Genomic DNA, 21,141 nt, shown 5'->3' with positions numbered 1-21,141 from the left:
TCAAATTGAATGTGCATAAATTAGCTGAGCTTTTTTTTAATACCTTTTGAAATTATTTTTCCGAGTTCACTTTTGGTAGTGAATAAGCGGATTTCCAGCTCGAGGTTTCTTCTCACTCGAGTGTGAGAGCAAGACATGCAAATAACCTAAGTCAAACATGAACACTCAAATATTGATTTGTAATTCAATGGAACTTCTGAGACCTTTAGCAGTCAAAAAGCGAGTGAAGAAGTACGCAGAAGTGATGTATGTATGAAGATTATTTTACGTTAATCTATTTACAGATATTATTATTGCTGATAAAATGCACCAGTCGAGAATAAAGTTATTGCACAGTCAAAATTTAAGTTATTTCGCGCGGTGTCGTCGCGACAAGCGACTTTAGAAAAGGCCGCCACGTGAAACATGACCACTTTTCGGTTACAGATATCTAGCGTAATACTTGGACAGGACTCAATGTTTATAGATGGAATGGTGCATCGACATCTGTCCCTCAAATCGAGGATGAAATGCCCCGGTATTTTGACTGTGAAGGTACAGTACATACATTTTTTACGCTCATTTCCTTGGTATATGGATTATGAAAACATTACGATATATATAGACTCGTCATTTTGACGTACAATCGAAATTCGATACCGAAACATATACGGACATATTAGATACATTTGTACAATGTACATACTAGCATAATACTTCTCTTTATAGGTAGCTAAGTAAGTACGACCGTGATAAGAATATGAAGAAAGATATGATAATAAGATTTCTGAATTACCTAATAATTATCAAAGGCATCAAGAAAGCTTTTACAAATAAGTTCTCATTCTGTAGACTGTCTTAGACACAATACAGGCAAGTGAAGTCATGTTATCATCGCGCAGGGCAATAAAGCTACGAGCTGAAGTTATTATGAATTCAATAATATAATATTATTATATTATATTATTATTATGAATGAAGTTAAATTATTCATTATTACATTTGCGAGTCGCTTGCATTGACAGTCTTAATACTAATACCTTATTACCTCATTCATGTTGACAGAAAAAAATTATTTTCTAAAAATATGGTAGAGATCAACAAAAATAAAATTTAAATTTAATTAAAATGTCAAAATAAATGTTGTCAATATAATCTAAATATTTCTACAGGATCATATCACTTGCTGCTCTTTGACATTTTATAGAAATTCAAATCAAAGCTTTAATGCTTCCTTCAGATGACACATTTTTTTTATTATAAAAGCAGTTGAAGTTCATGGAAATTTGTATCACGAAGAAACTGAAACAATAATTTGCCAAAACTCCAATTTTGTCCACAATATAGTATAATTTTTTACTGTGATAATTAAGAATTTGAAGACTCAAACGAATCTTAGTTGAAAATTTTGGGTACAAATATTGTAATTTAACCCCAACGTTTTACCCCTAATATTGAAGTTTAACCCTATTAGCTTAACCCCAACTATAGCCCCCTACGATATAAAAAAGTAATTACGTATCTGTAATATAATAGACACAGAACATTATTTCCTGAAATTTTCTGCTCGTATGAAAACCTTCATAAATTTAAAACAATGAGCAAAATTGTATACGCATTTTGTGGCGTATTAGTAGAAATTGAATACGCATGTATTTATGTATTAAATTTCTGGTGCAATTCAAACAATGGAGTGAGATTAAACTCATTGATTGGATGCGAACCATGAAGTTCCTTAGAGCTTTAAAACTACATTGCGCTAAGTTCTTTTTCGGCGTCATGTAGTTCAAACATAGTCTATTCATTGTCGGGTATCGTATCTTTCAAGTCCAAAGATCGTGCCCAGAATACAGTCTGCCTTGGAATTTCGGGACTGTTAAGAAATCATGCACCAGAAGCAAGCATACAATTTATATGAATTTTCAATATAATAAATGGCAGGACCCTAGGTTTCACGAAATTCAAATTAACTGCATTAATCACACATTAAGCATGAATAACATATACTCTGCAGGAGACAGAATAACGGGTTTACATTCCACGCAGACGACTTAAGGGGTAGTTTTGCTGGAAGTATCAGTGATCCTGTGTTCATGGTAACAATAAAGGCTTGAGGATAACAAATGTACCAGGATTTGTCAACCGGAATCGTGAATAGAACAGCTCTGATAAGCGCCAACCACAATCACTGAACTTAATGTCGTGTCGGTCTCCTTGTTGTTGACTTACGTTAACCTGAACCAATGACGATTGCAGAGTATACATTCGAAGCAGCTGTACAGTCAGTCAGTCCATTGAAGCGTTTCAAAATTTCCTGTTGAAGCTTCTTCTAATGTTATGTTGAATTCAATGCAGTCATAACTGTACGCCAACTCTTCCGCGTACAACAAGGCTTTCCAACCGTGCGTTCGTAGCAAATTATGCACGACTTAAAGTATATTGTTGAAGACCAGAGAATTCGTTTTATTGACAATTTTCTTATTAGTTTTTTCAATAGATCAAACAATTAAATGTCGTTCGGTAATCTGATTTTCGATTTACCCGTGCAAACGAACAATCTTGTTCGATTTATTGAAAAAACTAACAAGAAAATTGTCAATAAAACGAATTCTCTGGTCTTCAATGAAACCTTCTTGAAGGAACAAATTTTGCCAACATATACTAGTACTTGAAGTATCTTAAACGTCTCGCATCTCTGCTCAGTCATCATCTGACTTGGAGTGGTCGAGGCTTAATGCTGGGATATTTTTAAAGAAATTAGATGATAAGTAGAGTAGCCAAGAATAAATATTATTAGCGTCGTGCGAGTCTCCAGGCAAGTATATAAGATTATTATGGATGTAATTTCGTGAGAACGGTATTGTGTTTGATACAATAAATCGATTAAAACTCAGTCTGGTGGATAACTCCTTCTCACATACATATAATAAGTGTTACAGAAAATTTCATGATAATAGTTAAGAACATGCAAGTTGTACCAGGAAAATTACTAAGGAAACCTGCACAACCAAACAAATGCAGATACCTTTAACATTACAGTATTTGAATATTCAAGCTGCAGCTCTACGTCCCCTATGCACTAAGGGTTCAGATACATCTATTGTTTACTCATTCTTTTTAAATCAAACAATTTTTATTGCCTACGAAGAAGCTTAAATAGAAACAGCACCGAAACCGGTTGCAATAAGATCATTGCGCTGAGATTCAAGCGTTCAGAGATGACAGTCCTGAATATTATAAAACAAATAACTTCGAAGAACTCAAAACGCCAAATTTAAATTCATCAAACGACGTGAGAAATTAAAAAAACTCAATAATTCAATGCAGACCCGACATATACTAGTAGTGTCGTCTCATCAACGCGTAGGTTCTGTAGTGACAGCCAGGAGCTGTTCCCCGCCCTCCCCGCCCGCCTCGCTGCCCCCCACCGTCGCTGCCGTCGACGGCCTCCTCAGCTCCAGCTCCTTACGCAGCTGTGAGGCATGAGGCAGGGGTGTGAGGCATGAGGCAGGGATGTGAGGCATGAGGCAGGGATGTGAGGCATGAGGTGGGATGTGAGGCATAAGGCAGGGATGTGAGGCATGAGGCAGGGATGTGAGGCATGAGGCAGGGATGTGAGGCATAAGGCAGGGATGTGAGGCATGTACAATTTGGAAAATGAGGACGATCAATCAATAATCTTTCGGCGCCGTCTATTTCCGGGCCCATTGTTCGTCATTATTCAAGCCAGCTGAAGAAAGTTATTGCAATGATCTCATAATCAAGGAAAGAAAACATATTGACTATTTCTATTCCCACCTCTCCATCACTCATGTGTGTCTTTTCATTGGGGTGCTTCACTCAAGTTCAAAGACCTTAAATCATCCTCTCGTAATAGGGCTCAAAACAAAGCTTTTCGATCAGCATTTCCATTCTGTCGCTTTCGTACGAGTTTGCCACGGGCTTATGCTTACTTCAAGGAGTTCGACAGTGTCGTCGACAACGATCTTTCCCTTTCCAATTGAATTTCCTTGCAGGTCCACGCCAGACTAGACCAACGAAGAAAGCTATTCAGTGTTATGGTGGTCAGTTTTTAGGTTTTATTCCAGTTGAAGACCTGGCGAGCAGACACTTGCGAAAAAGCCAAGCGGATTATACTCCGTGAAACAACCAAACTGCTGACGCTACCGTAAACCACAAGGCCGAAGTTGCCTCGTCGATGGTTCAGTTGCTTCCATCTTCCCTTAACTCAGTAGTGGTTAAGTTAAGGTTGAACCACCGGTTAATTGATAGATGTTTGGGATGTGACGCTCCAAAAATCGTGCTTGTCTTGAAACCGCAGACCCTCACTAATCTATCCAATAGATCTTCTCCTGCCTTCCTGTACCGACGGATTTCTTTTTCTTCCGTAACCGCTTGCAGAGGTGGCGTCATTTTTGACCTAACTTCTTTTTTTGCTTACCTCCTTGATTCAAAGACTGCGTGGACGCCGACACCGTACGCAACACTCACAATTTCTCGGGAAATTCAATTCCTTATTATGGCTTGATTGAGTATATTCATTTAAATAATTTTAATTCATAGTAAATAAACTTAATCTCCTGTCTCAATGACCAAACGGAAAGTACTTTCGTAAAGGGTTTTCTCAATCATATAATAACTTAATTTGTCGTCCCTCTTGTGAGCTCATACATCACGAAGCATAAGGAAATAAGGAAAAATGTCAGGTTAATGAACTAAATGCTCCTAATAATTATAATTTCTTACTCCTACTCTCCATACCTCGTCCTCATACTCCTGTATGACGAAGACAAAGTAGTAAAGGATGACGATGGTTGTGACGGTGACGACCATATCGTATTTTATTTCGTCCACAGGTTTGACGAACAGCAGGACGAGGCACTGGAAGATGGCCAGTCCCATCGTCAGGGAGACCCACACCATGTACGGCCAGAAGAAACCCACACGGTTCTGCAAACACTCAATAATGTCATTATGGTATGAAAATAAATTTGTATCTTAAATTAATCTCATAATATTATGATAGAATGACCATAAGCTTTGATTTATTTCATTTGGAGGCTGTGAATCCCGTGATCAGAAAAGGTACATTACAGAGTGGAGCTCCACTCCGATTTGTTGCATATACAGTAGGCTCTCCCGAAAAGATTTTCCTATTTATTCTCCGATTATGTTGGCGACTAAGACATGTTTAGAAGGCAACAAATGATGATAAAGTGCCTTTATAATGTGATGCGATTTGCTGGAGATTTAATGCAGTATAAAATGAGGATAAGCTGCAACAAATATTAACACAAGCGATAAGAACCGTCACTACGTACGTTGAACACTTGATGTTGTTGAAACATAAGCACTAAAAATAACATAAAACTAAAAGAAAACTGTATTCATATTTCAGGGTCCTGGGTAAAAAATTGACTGATTTTTAAAATGCATTTTTATTTGAATTTTTCAAGTTATTTTTTGTTTATTTAAAAAATAATTTAAGGCGATTGACTTGGAAGTTTTCCTCTACTTCAGTGGAAAACCGTGCCACTTATATTGAATTCTATTTTCAACCAATGAGTTGATGAGCATGGTAGAATAAAATGTTATAGTTAAAAGCACTTTAAAATGACGTTAAGTAACTTTTTGTTAAGGATCTCTGAAAGTGATAATAAATATGTGTTAATTAACTTAATTAATACGCATAAGATGTTTCATTTGTGTTTCTTGGCATTAAATTGAGAGTTTTTATAATGATGCGGAGAGAAAATGCATTGTAGAAAACATAATTTTAACCGGGAAGCGAATAATTTCAATGTAGAGGAAATCATATTCGAAAATAATTCTAAGTTATAAATTGTAAATTGCGTATATAAGAGGCAATAATTATCTGTGCGTATGAACAGTCTCTACGCTTGAAAATACTCAAGACTATAAGACCATTGTAATACTCAATACTCTAATGAAAATATCGGCATTTATACATAATATAAACTCATCCATCATCGATTTATTTCATGACAAGAAAAGCATAAGCTGCAGAGGTGCGTGCACTGACCCAGTTGATGCCGCACAGCAGCATGCCTGTCACGAACAACTGCAGTCCCAGCCCCAGCATCGTCACCGTGAAATTTGCCACAGTATCTGCGACAATTAGGGGAGCGTTATGGCGAAATTTGCCACAGTATCTGCGGTAATTAGGGGAGCGTTATGGCGAAATTTGCCACAGTATCTGCGGTAATTAGGGAGCGTTATGGCGAAATTTGCCACTGTATCTGCGGCATCTATATGAGCGTTATGGGGAAATTGGTGGCGCGAAGGGGGAAACATATTCACATAACATGCTTTTAGCGACGTAGTAGATTAATGGAAGTGAATAAAAATTCAAAACTTGGGTCATAGAACTCAAAATACCGTGTAGTGATGTATTACGTTCAATATCTGAACCAAGAATGACTATTTTTCTGATCCATCGAATGTATGTGCATTAAATTAAATGTCAATGGTCATCGAATGATCGAGACAAGAACTATGAATAAATTATTCAAATTAACTCTATATTTTATGCTAAATTTAAACTTAATTTTTTATGCTCTCATTTAAAGAATCTTTGAAAGCATTCCTGTATGGCCAAATAACAATTAATATCTTCGGTAGGTGTGCGGTACTTACGCTCCTTGTTGCTTCTCTCATATTTGTAGACCTCGTTTGCGACCTGCCCTGCCAGCACAAGCTGCAGAAAAAATAATCAACGGCGTTCGTTAAGAAATGTCTGAGGATTGTTATAAAGCTTGCCTAGCAAATTACGGACCAGGCAATAAGTCCAGCAGCTATCTCAATCAATCGTCAGTTATGGAAAGATCGGGTTCCTAAGGCCGGGTCCGTTGTGAATCAAGTCAAGAAAAGTTCAAGAATCGGCAACAGGCCATGGGCCTATTTCTTCAACGCCGACACTTCTATTCTATTCTATTCTATTCTAAAGCATGACCTGAAATTAAGTGCCGAAAAGCGGGTTCAGAAAACTTGCATCGAGTAATGAAAGGAAACAAGTTATTGAAAAGACAGACCGGCCATGTTGCGCTAAATTCTTACATGTAATAATATAATCTTGCCGCTATAATAATATCATAATATGAACTGTGTAGGTGACACGAGTGATTGGTTAAGCGTGATTGGTGATGTATTGTTGGTGATGGTTGATTGTTGATACAGTATATAGTTGGTAGTGGATGATTGGTGGTGTATTGTTGGTTGTGGATGATTGGTGATGTATTGTTGGTAGTGATTGGTTTTTGATGCATTGATGGTAGTGGCTGTTTGTTGATATATTGTTGGTAGTGGATGATTAGTGATGAGGCCTTGAAAATAGTTGAAGGGTAATGAGTTATTTATGATGAATTGTTAGTAATCAATAAATTGTAACAAGATTGGTAATGCATAACTTGTAATGTATGACTAAGAATGTATGACTGGTAGTGTATGACTGGTAATGTATGACTGGTAATGTATGACTGATAATGTATGACTGGTAATGTATGACTGGTAATGTATGACTGATAATGTATGACTGGTAATGTATGCCTGGTAATGAATGACTGGTAATATATGGATGACTATAACCGATATGTAATGAATGATATTCAATGAATGATCTCTAATTATTGGTGATGGAGCTGGTGCAGAAATGAGGAAGTAAAACGTGAGGTGCAGCAGCACTTCAGAATGGGCTATAGAGTATGAGCAAGAGCACAACTTACGCCGCACTTAATAACGGCAAGTTGAAGCCGAAAAGTTCCTATGAACAGCCCTTGAAGCAATTCAAGGGCTGTTATATGAATAATACTTTGCACCCGCTGTCCTAATTTCCAACATGCGAGTGCTCAGTCATGAGCTTCTGACGACAGTTAGAATGCTGGGCGCTTCTGAAGAAAATAAGGCGCATTTATTCAAAACTGATATATTCATTAAACAGCCTTGCTCTCCAAAGATGCGGTGGGGACTCAATCAAGAAGTCCTGCTGACATCAGAAATTTAAGCTTCTGACGCCATCAAGGATCACTGCGACGGCAACGAAAAATACTGTTGAAGCTATCAAGCAGCCCTGCAGCCGCCATCAAGCAGCCCTGCAGCAGCCATCAAGCAGCCCTGCAGCAGCCATCAAGCAGCCCTGCAGCCGCCATCAAGCAGCCCTGCAGCCGCCATCAAGCAGCCCAGCAGCCACCATCAAGCAGCTCTGCAGCCGCCATCAAGCAGCCCTGCAGCCGCCATCAAGCAGCTCTGCAGCCGCCATCAAGCAGCCCTGCGCTGCCATCAAGTCTCACCAAGGATAAGATTGCCACGAGGTAGGCGCTCTTGCGACGCTCGAGGCACCAGCAGCATTTGTTCTTGTTGAACATCTTCCTTGCGCCGCCTGTTAACAAAACACGCTATTACTTCTTCTTCCATCTTAACTGAACGATTCAACAATAAAACGATACTAGGCTGGTCAATATCAGTACTATAGAGAATATGATACTTATTTCTATGATTACTCTAATTGCAATTATGTATATAAAAACGTTACTCGTTTCGCAACTTGAATATTCGTGAATGAGCAATGAAGTTTGGGTATGTTTTATGTTATATATTTTAACTTATTGTTAGCCCAACTCATAGCAAAACATGAGGGCTCTAGCTTAGATTTATTACTCAAATTCATTGCGAGAACAATAATTGTTAGATAAATATATTGTAAACTTTTGATAGTTCTGATTCTGAGGGATGGAAATAACAACAATAATGTAGTAGATGTCCTCGTTCATTTGCTGGCATTTTTTGGATTGAATGTTTCATTAAATGTGAAGGAATTTTTGGTGCACGTCGCAACTAGTGGGTAGTGGCACAGCGCATATTCTCATATACACAATATAGAACGTAAACTATATAATATGTACAAAATTCTATATTTCGACAACATATTTCTACAATTAGGGAATAGATAACATGACAAAGGTGCAAGATCAAGCAGCTTGATTTGTATCATCACTAAGAAATTCTCCGCGCGAGTGTAAGAAACTATGATACTAGTGGCCTCATGAATAAAGCTATTCCCAACAACACGTATTTAATTATTAATAATCACGGAAATTGAGGAAGAGGAGGAAAAATATATTAATTGTGAGTGACATGCACGCTCTAGTGACTCATGCAAAGCACTCACGGATGAGTAATAACATAAATTAATATATACATTAATAACGAAATAAAAAATCGAGGTGTTAGATCATATGTACAGTGCACTGAATAATTGATATTTCTGACAGTATTAATATTAATTTATTTATCATTGTTAAATATTAGCCGGCTGGACGATAGCGATAAGGAATGTGACATTAATAGACGGCATTCAGGATAGGCATGCCTTTATTAGCATGAATCACACATCGCAGGAGCGATAAGAAACAGGCAATTAAAAAGTAGGCAAATAAACATTTAACCTTATCTAAAACTGACGATTCCATCCAGTGACGTATCGCAAAATTGATTTTGATATTATTCAAAAATAAAAATATATTGCTAATAAGTGTGTCATTGAGTTTCAGGAGAGCAGTTATAGGTTATATAGGTTATATAGCAGTTATAGGTAGGCACAAGTAAATAAACGAGTTTTTCGTTTATTACCTTGTGTTAAATTCATTTATTGAGTTTAATTTTTTATACTTTCGCTTTGATTAACTGATGCGGCCTTTTTCAGCCAAACGATCTATGCCAACCTGACTGGCTAGAGTAAACACTACATGTTTGTTTGTGCACAATTTCACATTGATTAAATAACTTCGGAATGTATACAGGGTGGAGAATGGACGTATTTACAGTTGATCCATGAAATTTAGATTCAGCTAAAAATTTTTAATAGTTTTACTATAAAATATGAAATTATTCTGAAAAACTGAAATCTGATTTATAACCCTACAGTTTATATGATTTTGTATGTTGTTATCTCGCTACAGGATGTTATAGAGCGACTCAACCAAAATCATTTTGTTTGAATTATTGATACACTTATTGGATGGTAGCGAATATTATAGTTAGCGTGAGTATTGCCCCACTCTTTAGTGGCATGAGTATTGCCCACTCTGTAGTGGCATGAGTATTGCCCCACTCTGTAGTGGTATGAGTATTGCCCACTCTGTAGTGGCATGAGTATTGCCCCAATCTGTAGTGGCATGAGTATTGCCACACTCTGTAGTGGCATGAGTATTGCCCACTCTGTAGTGGCATGAGTATTGCCCCACTCTGTAGTGGCATGAGTATTGCCCCACTCTGTAGTGGCAGGAGTATTGCCCCACTCTGTAGTGGCATGAGTATTGCTCCACTCTGAATTATCCATTGCTCCCACTCATTCCAGTAGCAGACACTCGCCACTTGCACTCCATGAAAGGCACAGAAAATAAATGATCATAAGCTAATGGGATCGACATGGCATGGCCTTACATTTGTACGTCAATAATCGATGCTGCTCTCGCGTACGAGTTACGACATTAGAATGTTTCGAGTGGAATGAGTGGACTTAGGAGAGATCAGAATGTTGTAGTTCCCGTAAAAAAAAGACGAATAGAAAATTCAGGCATAGAAAACAAATTCAGCAGACACTAATTCAGCCGACTATTGTAGACACGAGATTAACATAGTTTTGTAGCTTATAGGTTATTGTATAGTTGTGAAGGTATTTTGTGTGTTCATTGAAGTGTCGGAAACCTACCACTAAAAATTTTCTATTTATTTATCAAAGTTCGTGTGTTAGACGCCTGGCTCTAGAAATATATATACGTGCTGACAGTGCTGCTAGGGACTAGGGAGTATATTTGTAATTTTTACCGTGTAGAGATTCGATTGTATGTTTAATGATTTTAATATATTATTGGAAAATTTCATAATCACTAACGGAATTTTGTACCATTGAAAAGTGGAGAGGAGGCATCGATTTGAAATTAGAAGTTAGTGCTATTATAGAAGTGTCGGCGTTGAAAAAATAGGCCCATGGCCTGTTGCCGATTCTTGAACTTTTCGTGACTTGATTCACAAGGGATCCGGCCTCTGGAACCCGATCTTTCCATAGCTGACGATTGATTTATGCTGTGTGGCAGTCATGCTGTGTGGCAGTCATGCTGTGTGGCAGTCATGCTGTGTGGCAGTCATGCTGTGTGGCAGTCATGCTGTGTGGCAGTAATGCTGTGTGGCAGTAATGCTGTGTGGCAGTCATGCTGTGTGGCAGTCATTATAAGACAGCGATAAGCACATCAGCTGTGTGGTCGATACAGCCGCAGCCTGTAGCTGCTGCTGTATATAAAGTCGCTCGTGTACTGTCACAGTAACTGCTGCTGGCCCATTACAACTTATGATGTACAGGGTACAGCTGAACGCAACTGACATTATACACGTGTTATTATAACATAAAGCTTTTACATGTAACAGGTTTCTAGAAGATTACTTGAATGTTGGCCGAGGTGAAAATTGGTTAAATGGTTATACTACCGATTTTTAGCGTAATACTAACAATAATAATGTTAATTTAGTCATTACTTTCGATTGACCTTTATTAATCTAATTTCATAAAAATACTCTATTTAAACTATTTTCGAGTTCATTTGGCACAATTACAGCCTCCGATTCGCAGTTGCCATCCACATGAAAATCTTCAGAATTTACCTCTGCATCATCACATCCCTCACCATGATACCTGACCCTGAATCATTATATTACTCCCTGTATATAATGCATCACCATATTCCTCACCATAATGCATCACCATATTCCTCACCATAATGCATCACCATATTCCTCACCATAATGCATCACCATATTCCTCCACGTCTTACCACCATCACGCCTTCTCACCCCCTCACCACCACGGGCAGCTCAGTGTTATTATAATAGCGCTATTGTATCGGCCATCAACCTTATAACCCCGCGGCCATTTGCTCTCATATTTCTAATCAAGCTAATAAGTCGCCCTGCCCCGTAATAAAAATCATGATTGAATATTATATATTATGATTGTTAAAATGACGAAATAAGGTTGTGAAAATAAAGCAAATTGGTTTCAAAATAAAAAGACGTATCTATTTAGGTTGCCTTTGGCAGACGCAAAGCATTTGGGCTACATAAAAGTTTATGAGGAAGTTCCAGAGCTGTTATTTGTTTGGGGACCCACATTATTAATACAAGGGACCGCTGCCAGGGTCACATCCTCGTTTATGAGAGCTTAGGGAGAGAATTTTTTTGTTACAGTCTCTGCAGTGCGGCTGCGATCCTGGAGACACGTGACGCTTCTCTTAACTTCATTATAACTGGCACCTGCGCTTCATTCCTACTGGCACCTGCGCTTCATTCCTACTGGCACCTGCGCTTCATTCCTACTGTTACCTGCAGCGCTTCATTCCTACTGCTACCGGCAGCGCTTCATACCTACTGCTACCTGCAGCGCTTCATTCCTACTGTTACCTGCAGCGCTTCATTCCTACTGTTACCTGAAGCGCTTCATTCCTACTGTTACCTGCAGAGCTTCATTCCTACTGTTACCTGCGGCGCTTCATTCCTACTGTTACCTGCAGCGCTTCATTCCTACTGTTACCTGCAGCGCTTCATTCCTACTGTTACCTGCAGCGCTTCATTCCTACTGTTACCTGCAGCGCTTCATTTCTATTGTTACCTGCAGCGCTTCATTTCTACTGTTACCTGCACAGCTTCATTTCTATTGTTACCTGCAGCGCTTTATTTCTACTGTTATCGGCAGCGCTTCATTCCTACTGTTACCTGCAGCGCTTCTTTCCTGCTGCTACCTGCATAGATTCATTCCTACTGTTACCTGCACAGCTTCATTCCTGCTGCTACCTGCAGAGCTTCATTCCTACTGTTACCTGCAGCGCTTCATTCCTGCTGCTACCTGTAACTTTTCATATAAACTTTAGTCCTGTTGTTTTTGCCGATTTTATGAATAAACTGTCTACCGCCATATCTAACATTCCGGGAACATAATTTTTAAATTAAATTGTACGTAAACTATTGAGTGTAGCAACCTGAGGACGTTTGTACGCAACAGAGAACGTTTCAAAATTGTGCGTGGCGGCAACCATCAGTGCAAGTAATTTGGCGCTCACTATTGCAACGTATCCTTTTTGGGAAGTAGGCGCGTGAAAATATTGCTCCGGTTACTCATGTCAGCCGGTAGAGGGTTAATACTGGCCACAGCAAAGGTTCTGACAACTATGGAAGAGGAACCATTCTTATCACGAGAGGAAGTGATGGTTGGGAGGAGAGTTTAATTGCCAACAAATTGTCTAACTAGTGCTTCTGCCACTGGAACTTGAAGTAGGCCTTCAGTCTCGTGTCTTGTGCTCTGCAGGGCAGACCAGCCTGCCCTGCATCGTCTCGTGTCTTGTGCTCTGCAGGGCAGGCCAGTCTGGTCTGCATCGTCTCGTGCCTTGTGCTCTGCAGGGCAGGCCAGTCTGGTCTGCATCGTCTCGATCGTACCCTCTCTCTGCAGGCAGGCCAGCCTGCCTTGCATCGTCTCGTGCCTTGTGCTCTGCAGGCAGGCCAGCCTGGCCTGCATCGTCTCGTGCCTTGTGCTCTGCAGGCAGGCCAGCCTGGCCTGCATCGTCTCGTGCTTGTGCTCTGCAGGCAGGCCAGCCTGCCTTGCATCGTCTCGTGCCTTGTGCTCTGCAGGCAGGCTAGCCTGCCTTGCATCGTCTCGTGCCTTGTGCTCTGTAGGGCAGGCCAGTCTGTTAAATGACTAACTTCAGCCGCCGCCTCAGTGGCGTTGTATTTTTAGGATGCCCTCACCGGAGCATAGCCGCGCGACCCCAGTTAATAGCGAACAGGAACGTCTGGAGGCAACTTCTGTTCGGGGTGTTACTTCTTTCTTTCAAATTTCTATTATTTCGGGAAACTCGAAATTTGAGTATAAGATTTATTGTTGTATTAATTAACAAACAGTGGAAATTTTTCCAAATAATGCCTATCAACTCATGTGGAAGATTTTCGTGTTCGAGAATATTACAAATAATTTAGGGGATCCGTCCCAGGTCCTCAGTTGGCCAAAAGCACACTTCGTTGGTGGGATAATGAAGCGTCATAGTATGATGTATTAACAGCGATTGAGACTTGCATTAGAATGATTAAATAATCAAAATTAAAAGGAATGGAAGATATACAAGAGATGAGCAAAGTTAAAATGAATGGAAGATAATACTAATTAGTCCCAAGCGCAATGATGTCCCCCCAAAGGTCCCAAGATCAATGGTTTATCCCACTGTTCCCGAACCCAGTGATGTCCCACTTAGCTCCCAAGCTCACTGTCCTTAAGTCACAGGTCCCCAATTCAAGTTGTGTCATCCAAAAGTCCCCTAGCCCACTGGTTCTCCAGCAGGTCTTCTAGCCCAGTGGTGTCCCCCAGAGGTACTGTACCTAGCTGTCGCCCAGCTGTCCCAGCCATTCTGTCGCCCAGCTGTCCCAGCCATTCTGCCGCCCAGCTGTCCCAGCCATTCTGTCTCCCAGCTTTCCCAGCCATTCTGTCGCCCAGCTGTCCCAGCCATTCTGTCGCCCAGCTGTCCCAGCCATTCTGCCGCCCAGCTGTCCCAGCCATTCTGTCGCCCAGCTGTCCCAGCCATTCTGTCGCCCAGCTGTCCCAGCCATTCTGTCGCCAGCTGTCCCAGCCATTCTGTCGCCCAGCTTTCCCAGCCATTCTGTCGCCCAGCTGTCCCAGCCATTCTGTCGCCCAGCTGTCCCAGCTGTCGTCCAGGGGAGGCCATGAGGGGAGACTGAACATCCTCTGGACACTGGCCATGAGGGGAGTTATGCCCGTGGGGGTGGTGGGGGAGGCGTATTATGGGGAATGGGTAAGGTGTGGTAGTTCTGTAAGTTTAATTATTATTGATCAACAGCTAAGCGCTATTTAATACTTCATTAAAATGAAGGAACATTCCAGTGAGACCAAATAACAACCGTTGCATTCGGCTGGAATTTCGACTAATTTCGAATATTTAAATAGAATTTTCTAATTCAAGAACGGGCATTGTTATTAAATAGCTGAATAATTTCACATATTATTAGCTCTTGCGTAAGCTTGCAAACCCGATACATCAGTCTTCAGGTCAGGTTCGAGCAACAGGCTGGATTTACAGCGAAGCTGAGCCTTATTTACAGTAAATCTGTAGTTTATTTACACTGAAAGTGAATATCATTTATAGTATGTGTATACGTTATTTAAATTAAAGGTGTATGTTATTTACAGCATATATATACAATTATTACAGCAAAGCTGTCAGTCTTTTAGTCTTTTCACTTAAAAAAACGTAGAAAAACGCGACCAGCAATATGTACATTTTACATGTACGAAAAAAAACTAAAAATGTAAAGCAATTTTGTTGCGATTCTACAGGTGATAGTCATTGTAAATTTGGTGCATACCTCGTTGAAATTACAGCGACAGAGTCTGAAGAAGTGACATTAATGCAGGCAAAATGGCAGTCGGTATGGCAAAGGAAGACATATTGACTGCCCAAGTAAGTCCCAGTGCGTGTACTTAAATTACGTCAATTGATTTTAGAGAAGTTCCTTTTGTGTGTTCTAGACAGGAAGATTTGTGTCAGTGTCTAGGAGCGTGTCTTGTATATACAAAATTTTCACACATATTATAAATTACTAGGAGCTTGTCTTAGCTATACAAAATTTGACTTCATATGATAAATGTATCACTTATGATTATGGCTCTAATAGAATTTCAGGGAAAATTGTAAGTTATGTTGAGGTTCAAACAGCAATTATTAAAACAAATTTTCAATGTTGTTGAAAGGTGTAATCGTTCGGTACGTACATGTGCTGTATGTTCAGTACGTACAAAGCATGATTACAGGAAAAGCTAGGAGATGGGCTAAGGTAACTGAATTGCGGAAGTAAGACTTCCTAAGTGATGGTATAGTTTTTAAAAATTAAAATATGAAAATGCTACATAAATGAAGTAAACTGATTATAGTTGCACAATTTTTTAGTTCTAAAATACGAACAAATTTACTGAACATGAAATTATTTATTAATAGTTTTGTAATCTAGTGCCACACGTACATTCCAAAGTAAGAACTAAAGGAATTACATCGTGAAGAGGTATGCAATAAAGTGGAAGTATTACCATCTCCTCTGATTTGCGAGGATCTGTAGTGTGCAGAAGTTGCGTACGTGTGCAGAATGCAGGAAACGAACGAAGTGCAGCTAGTCAAGACTAACATGATACCTTCTGCACTCTCCACCCAACGAAAGTTAATGTAACCATAACAAAATTAACATGAAATTCACTACATAAATCATGCATTAACTATTCTAATTACAATATTATATTTTTAGAAACGCTTGCTCAAGTGGAGAATGGTTCTAGTGATGTTGAGAGCTTATTTCGACCGGAATTCCAACTTCAATAACGGAAACCCAATAGTTGTCCTTTCTTTGAGCAGAAAATTGGTATTCCATGAATAAAACTCTTATCCTGCGCAAATATCCTGGTAAAATCATAAATCATCGATTCAGATCCATTGTGGCCTTCATCGCTGCCCAGCACTGTGCGGCAGTGCAGAACTTTACAACAGAAAATACAGTTCCATTTTCAACTTACGAAGGATTTTTTGTGAATCGTGCAACACCGATAACGTCTGTTCATGGATAGCTAACTTACCTGTCTTGACGATCATATTTGCAGCTTAAGGTTCAGAGTCGGAAAAATATAACCTCTTCTGTTACTAAGACTACAACTGCAGCGCCACCTGCAACAATCGATGACAGCTTTTGTGGTGAATCTATTAATTATAACTGAGGTTACTTAGCTAACTAACTGTGGCTAGGTGTTGCTAAGTGTGGCTAGCTTGGATTGCTGACAATGGCTGTGCCACGTAGACACGACTGATGATTCGGAAGTTACTATGGAGTTGCCGTCTGGTAATGTGGAAAATTATGCATTCGGAAATTCATTCGACTTGGTGCTTTGCACTCGGAGTCTTGGAAATATATGGAGCATACAATCAAACATGTGATGGCTGAGAAAATATAATCGCAGATCAACACACACATATCATGTATTTAATATTTGTGATATGTAAAATTATCAAACTTTCTTGGAAAATAAAATAGGTGAAGAACAATATCGTTTCAGTTTTCAAGTAAAAAAAATAAAAACAAAAGATCAACATAACTAAAGAAACAGGTCTTAAATAAACTCGTATTGACCAGTATATGCGTGGAATAGTTAACATAAGGAAAAAACATGCAATATTAAGAGTGCAGTGAAGCATTAATTCTTCCAGCTACTGGAAAATATTTGTTAAAGTTAAACAAGTTCGTGTCATCAGGTTGGCGATCTCGAAAAATTTTATTGTGTTTTAATGTTCATGTCTCCTTTAGAATTAGATTCAGATGGTAGATTAGGTGATGAAAATGAAGGAAAAAAATCATGTTTCTGATAATTTTTTGGGGATTGGAGATAATATTTCAGATAGCCTAAACATTATACAAATAATAAGTCATTAATTGAGATTTCATTTAATTATACTAATAGGCACTTAGTATGAGGCATTTTTATTAAATAGAAAAGAAAACCCATTATTATTTTGATGCAAGTTTTCATTTAGAATTCAGAAAGAATTCGTTGTAAAATTTTACCTGAAACAACTGAAAAGTCCTAACTTTATTTAATTTGTTGGGTCGCATTCCAGCGGCAACTGCGGAACGATGCCATAACTCCCAAGACTATAATCATGGCTGCGAAATAATTAATAATTATTCAATTAGTTTCTTTCACGATGTTTCTTGCTATCTATTACAAAACTATTTCAATTATACGGATTAAATGAAACCTCAATACCAAGCACGAGTTAACTCTATGTTACCCGATATAATAGACTTCGTAGGCAGGTTTGGGCGGTACTAAGAACTCTAGTATAAGTGAAAAGTAAATCTCGTGTACCTAATAATTCGAGTCTACTGTGGCGGAAATGGCTATACGACCACTCGGTCTTTTCTGTATATTTTTTCTTGCACTTCAAATACTGGATTCCAATTATACGAGGCTAAACAACGTTTAAAAACGGTTACAACGTTGTTACAATTTTTTTTTCAAAATGTATGAGAATAAATGATGAAAATTAGAAAAACTTAGGTGGAAACGGTTATAAGACCAAAATAGGTTTTTCCGTTTTTGGATCCCATACACTCATTGTAGTAGGCAATATTAATTCCGTTCGCCTCAATTAACTCAATGAATCTTTTCCCCATGCGATTTATGCAATAATCCAGGGTCTTTTGAGAAATTTCATTCCAGGAACGAAGGACAGCCGTGCTCAGGTCATTCACATATTGGAACTGGCGCTCATTTTGGTGAACATCTCTCGCCATGATGCCCCACAGGTTTTCAATGTGGTTGAGGTCTGAACTAAGCACTAGCCAAGGCAACAGGGTAATATTCTACTCTTGGAACCACTTCTTTGTTGACTTGCAGTGTGAATCGAAGCCTTGTCTTGATGTAAAACATGTGATCCCTCATGTTTCTCATCGGAAAAAGGGAGAAGATGGTGAAATAGCTTGCGCTTGTATGCCCTTGAATCTTGTCTTCTACGTAAAATAGCTAGAGTTTGATTTTCCCTTGCGGCTGATCGCCCCCCAAAACATGACCGAACCAACACCAGATTGCCGCTTGGCTAAGAATTCAGGCTCAAGGTCCAGGTAGTGCCAATAGCATTGCCATCCATCTGGACCATCAAGACTGAAATGAAGATAATCCCTCACCATCATAATTTTCATCACTGAAGATATCCCTCACCGATAAACAATTTTTTTCAGATAGTTTTAGTAGGTTGATAACATGCTTTTGTTTAAGCATAGGGGCATTTTTCTGCTTCATGTACTTGAATCCCTCACCGATAAACAAATTTTTTTCAGATAGTTTTAGTAGGTTGATAACATGCTTTTGTTTAAGCATAGGGGCATTTTTCCGCTTCATGTACTTGGATTTCTTCGAGTCATATAATATCTAACAGATTCGTTTTGCGGTCACATCAACTCCAGTAGCCAATTTTATAGAAGTAGAGGTAGCTCCAACTTTAGAAGCCTCTGAAAACAGTCGCCTAAGATCCCAGTCGGTTAATTTTGGGGTTGGTCCAGGGTGCATTTTTGATCTGTAGCCGTCCAAATTACCAAAAAATTATTGTACAATGGTTTTTGATCGTTTGATTTTCTTTGCAATGTCCCGTTGGCTTCCACCGCATTTCGCAAATGCCAAAATCTGCGCCTTCTCGGCCTCTGTTAGTCATGTCCCCGTTGGCATCATTTTTACTTCGGAAAAATATGAAAGAGGACACTGAATTACACAACAGAAGTACCCTAAATGACTAAAATCAGGATATTCTTTATGCTGCTGTATATTTTAACGTTAATATATTACAGAAAACTACTAAAATGAAGAAAATCCTATTATGGTCTCATAACCATTTCCATCTAGGTTTTTCTAGATTTCATCATTTCTTCTCATATATTTTGGAAATTTTTTTTTCGTATAGCGTTGGAACCGTTTTTACACGTAGTTTAGCCTCGTATAATCGGAATCCAGTATTTTTGGTACAAGAAAAATATTCAGAAACAAACGTGTGGTCGTATAGCCATTTCCGCCACTGTAACTAACGTGGCCTTATTGAGTTTAGGTGAAGGCTTTTATTAAAGAGACATGAAAATTACAGTCCATGAAGGACTTTGACATGTTTTAAATAGTAAGGAAGGCGTTAAAATAATAAAAATTAGATATATATTTTATTAGATGTAAGTTGGAATTGAAAGTATTGTACGAAAGAAAAAAAGCGTATATTTTTATATGAAAAATATAAAATATAAAACATATTGTAATGAAAGACTGGGTGCACTTGATAATTGAGAGCAAACATTAAATAGAAATTGATGTTTGAGAAGTATTGTAATAATTTGAAAACAATATCGTGAGGTAAAAAATAATTGAAACAAACTTTTCAATTTCAATGCAGTATAACAATGATTTATTCACCGTGAGAACTTGAGGCACTGGATCGCTCTCGCTCGGTCACCATGGACGAGTCAGGGTTTGTCGCAGCATTACCATAGCTTCCCAGGGGGCTTGGCTGGAACTTAGCAGTCTTTTCCACAGCGATGTTTGGTAGAGGAATAACGGGCTCGAATTGCCTGCATATGTTGAGGTAACCTCTCGAGAATACGCGAGATGAACCAAACAACTGATGATTTGCCTCGTGATAAAACTAACAACTGACTATAGCTATAAATAATATAGCTCATATAATATTATCTAGTATAAGTGGCAATAATATAACCGAGTATAAATGTCAAGGCCTATTTTAGCCTAGTTTTCGAATCGTCACATATTTTTAAATTTATGTCGACAATTTTAACTGTAATTGCATGAGAAAAGTATCAACAGGAAATGATTCATCTAAAAACCTGTTCACTGTTGACCTGAGGAGACGTTGTTGTTATTTTTTAATGTAAATATTCTTTTTGTTGGCATTCAATAAAATCTCGTTGCAATGGGCCCTTCACTGCCTTCGTGTTCTATAGTAATTTATTCTAAAAAAATATTCCGTGAAAACTTTATCAGTAATGACAGAAACTCTCGCTATAAATGAAGCGAAAAATAATCACTTTCATATATAAATAATTAATGTGGCGGTCAACAATGACAAAAAGTGTCACTCTCAGTTTAGAAGTACTCTAGTGGTCAATAAGGATGAAACGTTGCAATCACAGTTTTCACGCATTTTGGTATTCAATAAAGATGAAAATTCCACTCTCTGTTTAAAAGTTTTTTGGCTATAACTAATGATAAAAATTGTCCCTCTCAGTTCAAAATCCATTCGGATATGCCACTCACAGTTTAGAAGTAATTTGACTAACAATGATTGTAAATATCTTCACTCTCCATTTAAAAGTAATTCCGATTTAAATAATGATAAGAAGTCACTCTCATAGTTTAAGAACAATTTGGTTGCGAGGGCTTTAAATAAATAAAATAAAATAAATTTAGAAGAAGCAGACGATTTTTCTCAGCACAAAACCTGTCCAAACACAAAAGCCAAACACTTTTTATCGAAACTCGGCAGATAAATATTTACTAAATTATTC

At 38.5% G+C, this 21,141-nt stretch overlaps 1 protein-coding gene across 1 annotated transcript; it reads right to left on the bottom strand.

Annotated features, from left to right (window-relative positions):
* Positions 1 to 3,335: 3,335 nt before the first annotated feature.
* LOC108677240 lies at positions 3,336 to 20,087 on the bottom strand. The gene is made up of 7 exons (XM_018165437.2): positions 20,033 to 20,087; positions 16,667 to 16,754; positions 8,286 to 8,374; positions 6,637 to 6,697; positions 6,023 to 6,108; positions 4,741 to 4,929; positions 3,336 to 3,452 (listed from the first exon to the last, which is right to left on the bottom strand). Exons 2-7 carry the CDS (start codon positions 16,680 to 16,682, stop codon positions 3,336 to 3,338), a joined length of 558 nt encoding a protein of 185 aa, XP_018020926.1. The 5' UTR covers positions 16,683 to 16,754; positions 20,033 to 20,087.
* Between the last annotated feature and the right edge of the window lie 1,054 nt (positions 20,088 to 21,141).

The sequence above is a fragment of the Hyalella azteca genome, unplaced genomic scaffold (assembly GCF_000764305.2).
Source record: "Hyalella azteca isolate HAZT.00-mixed unplaced genomic scaffold, Hazt_2.0.2 contig4109, whole genome shotgun sequence".
In the NCBI taxonomy this organism is placed as follows: Eukaryota; Metazoa; Arthropoda; class Malacostraca; order Amphipoda; family Hyalellidae; genus Hyalella; species Hyalella azteca.
This window is presented reverse-complemented; position numbering and strand designations above follow the sequence as displayed.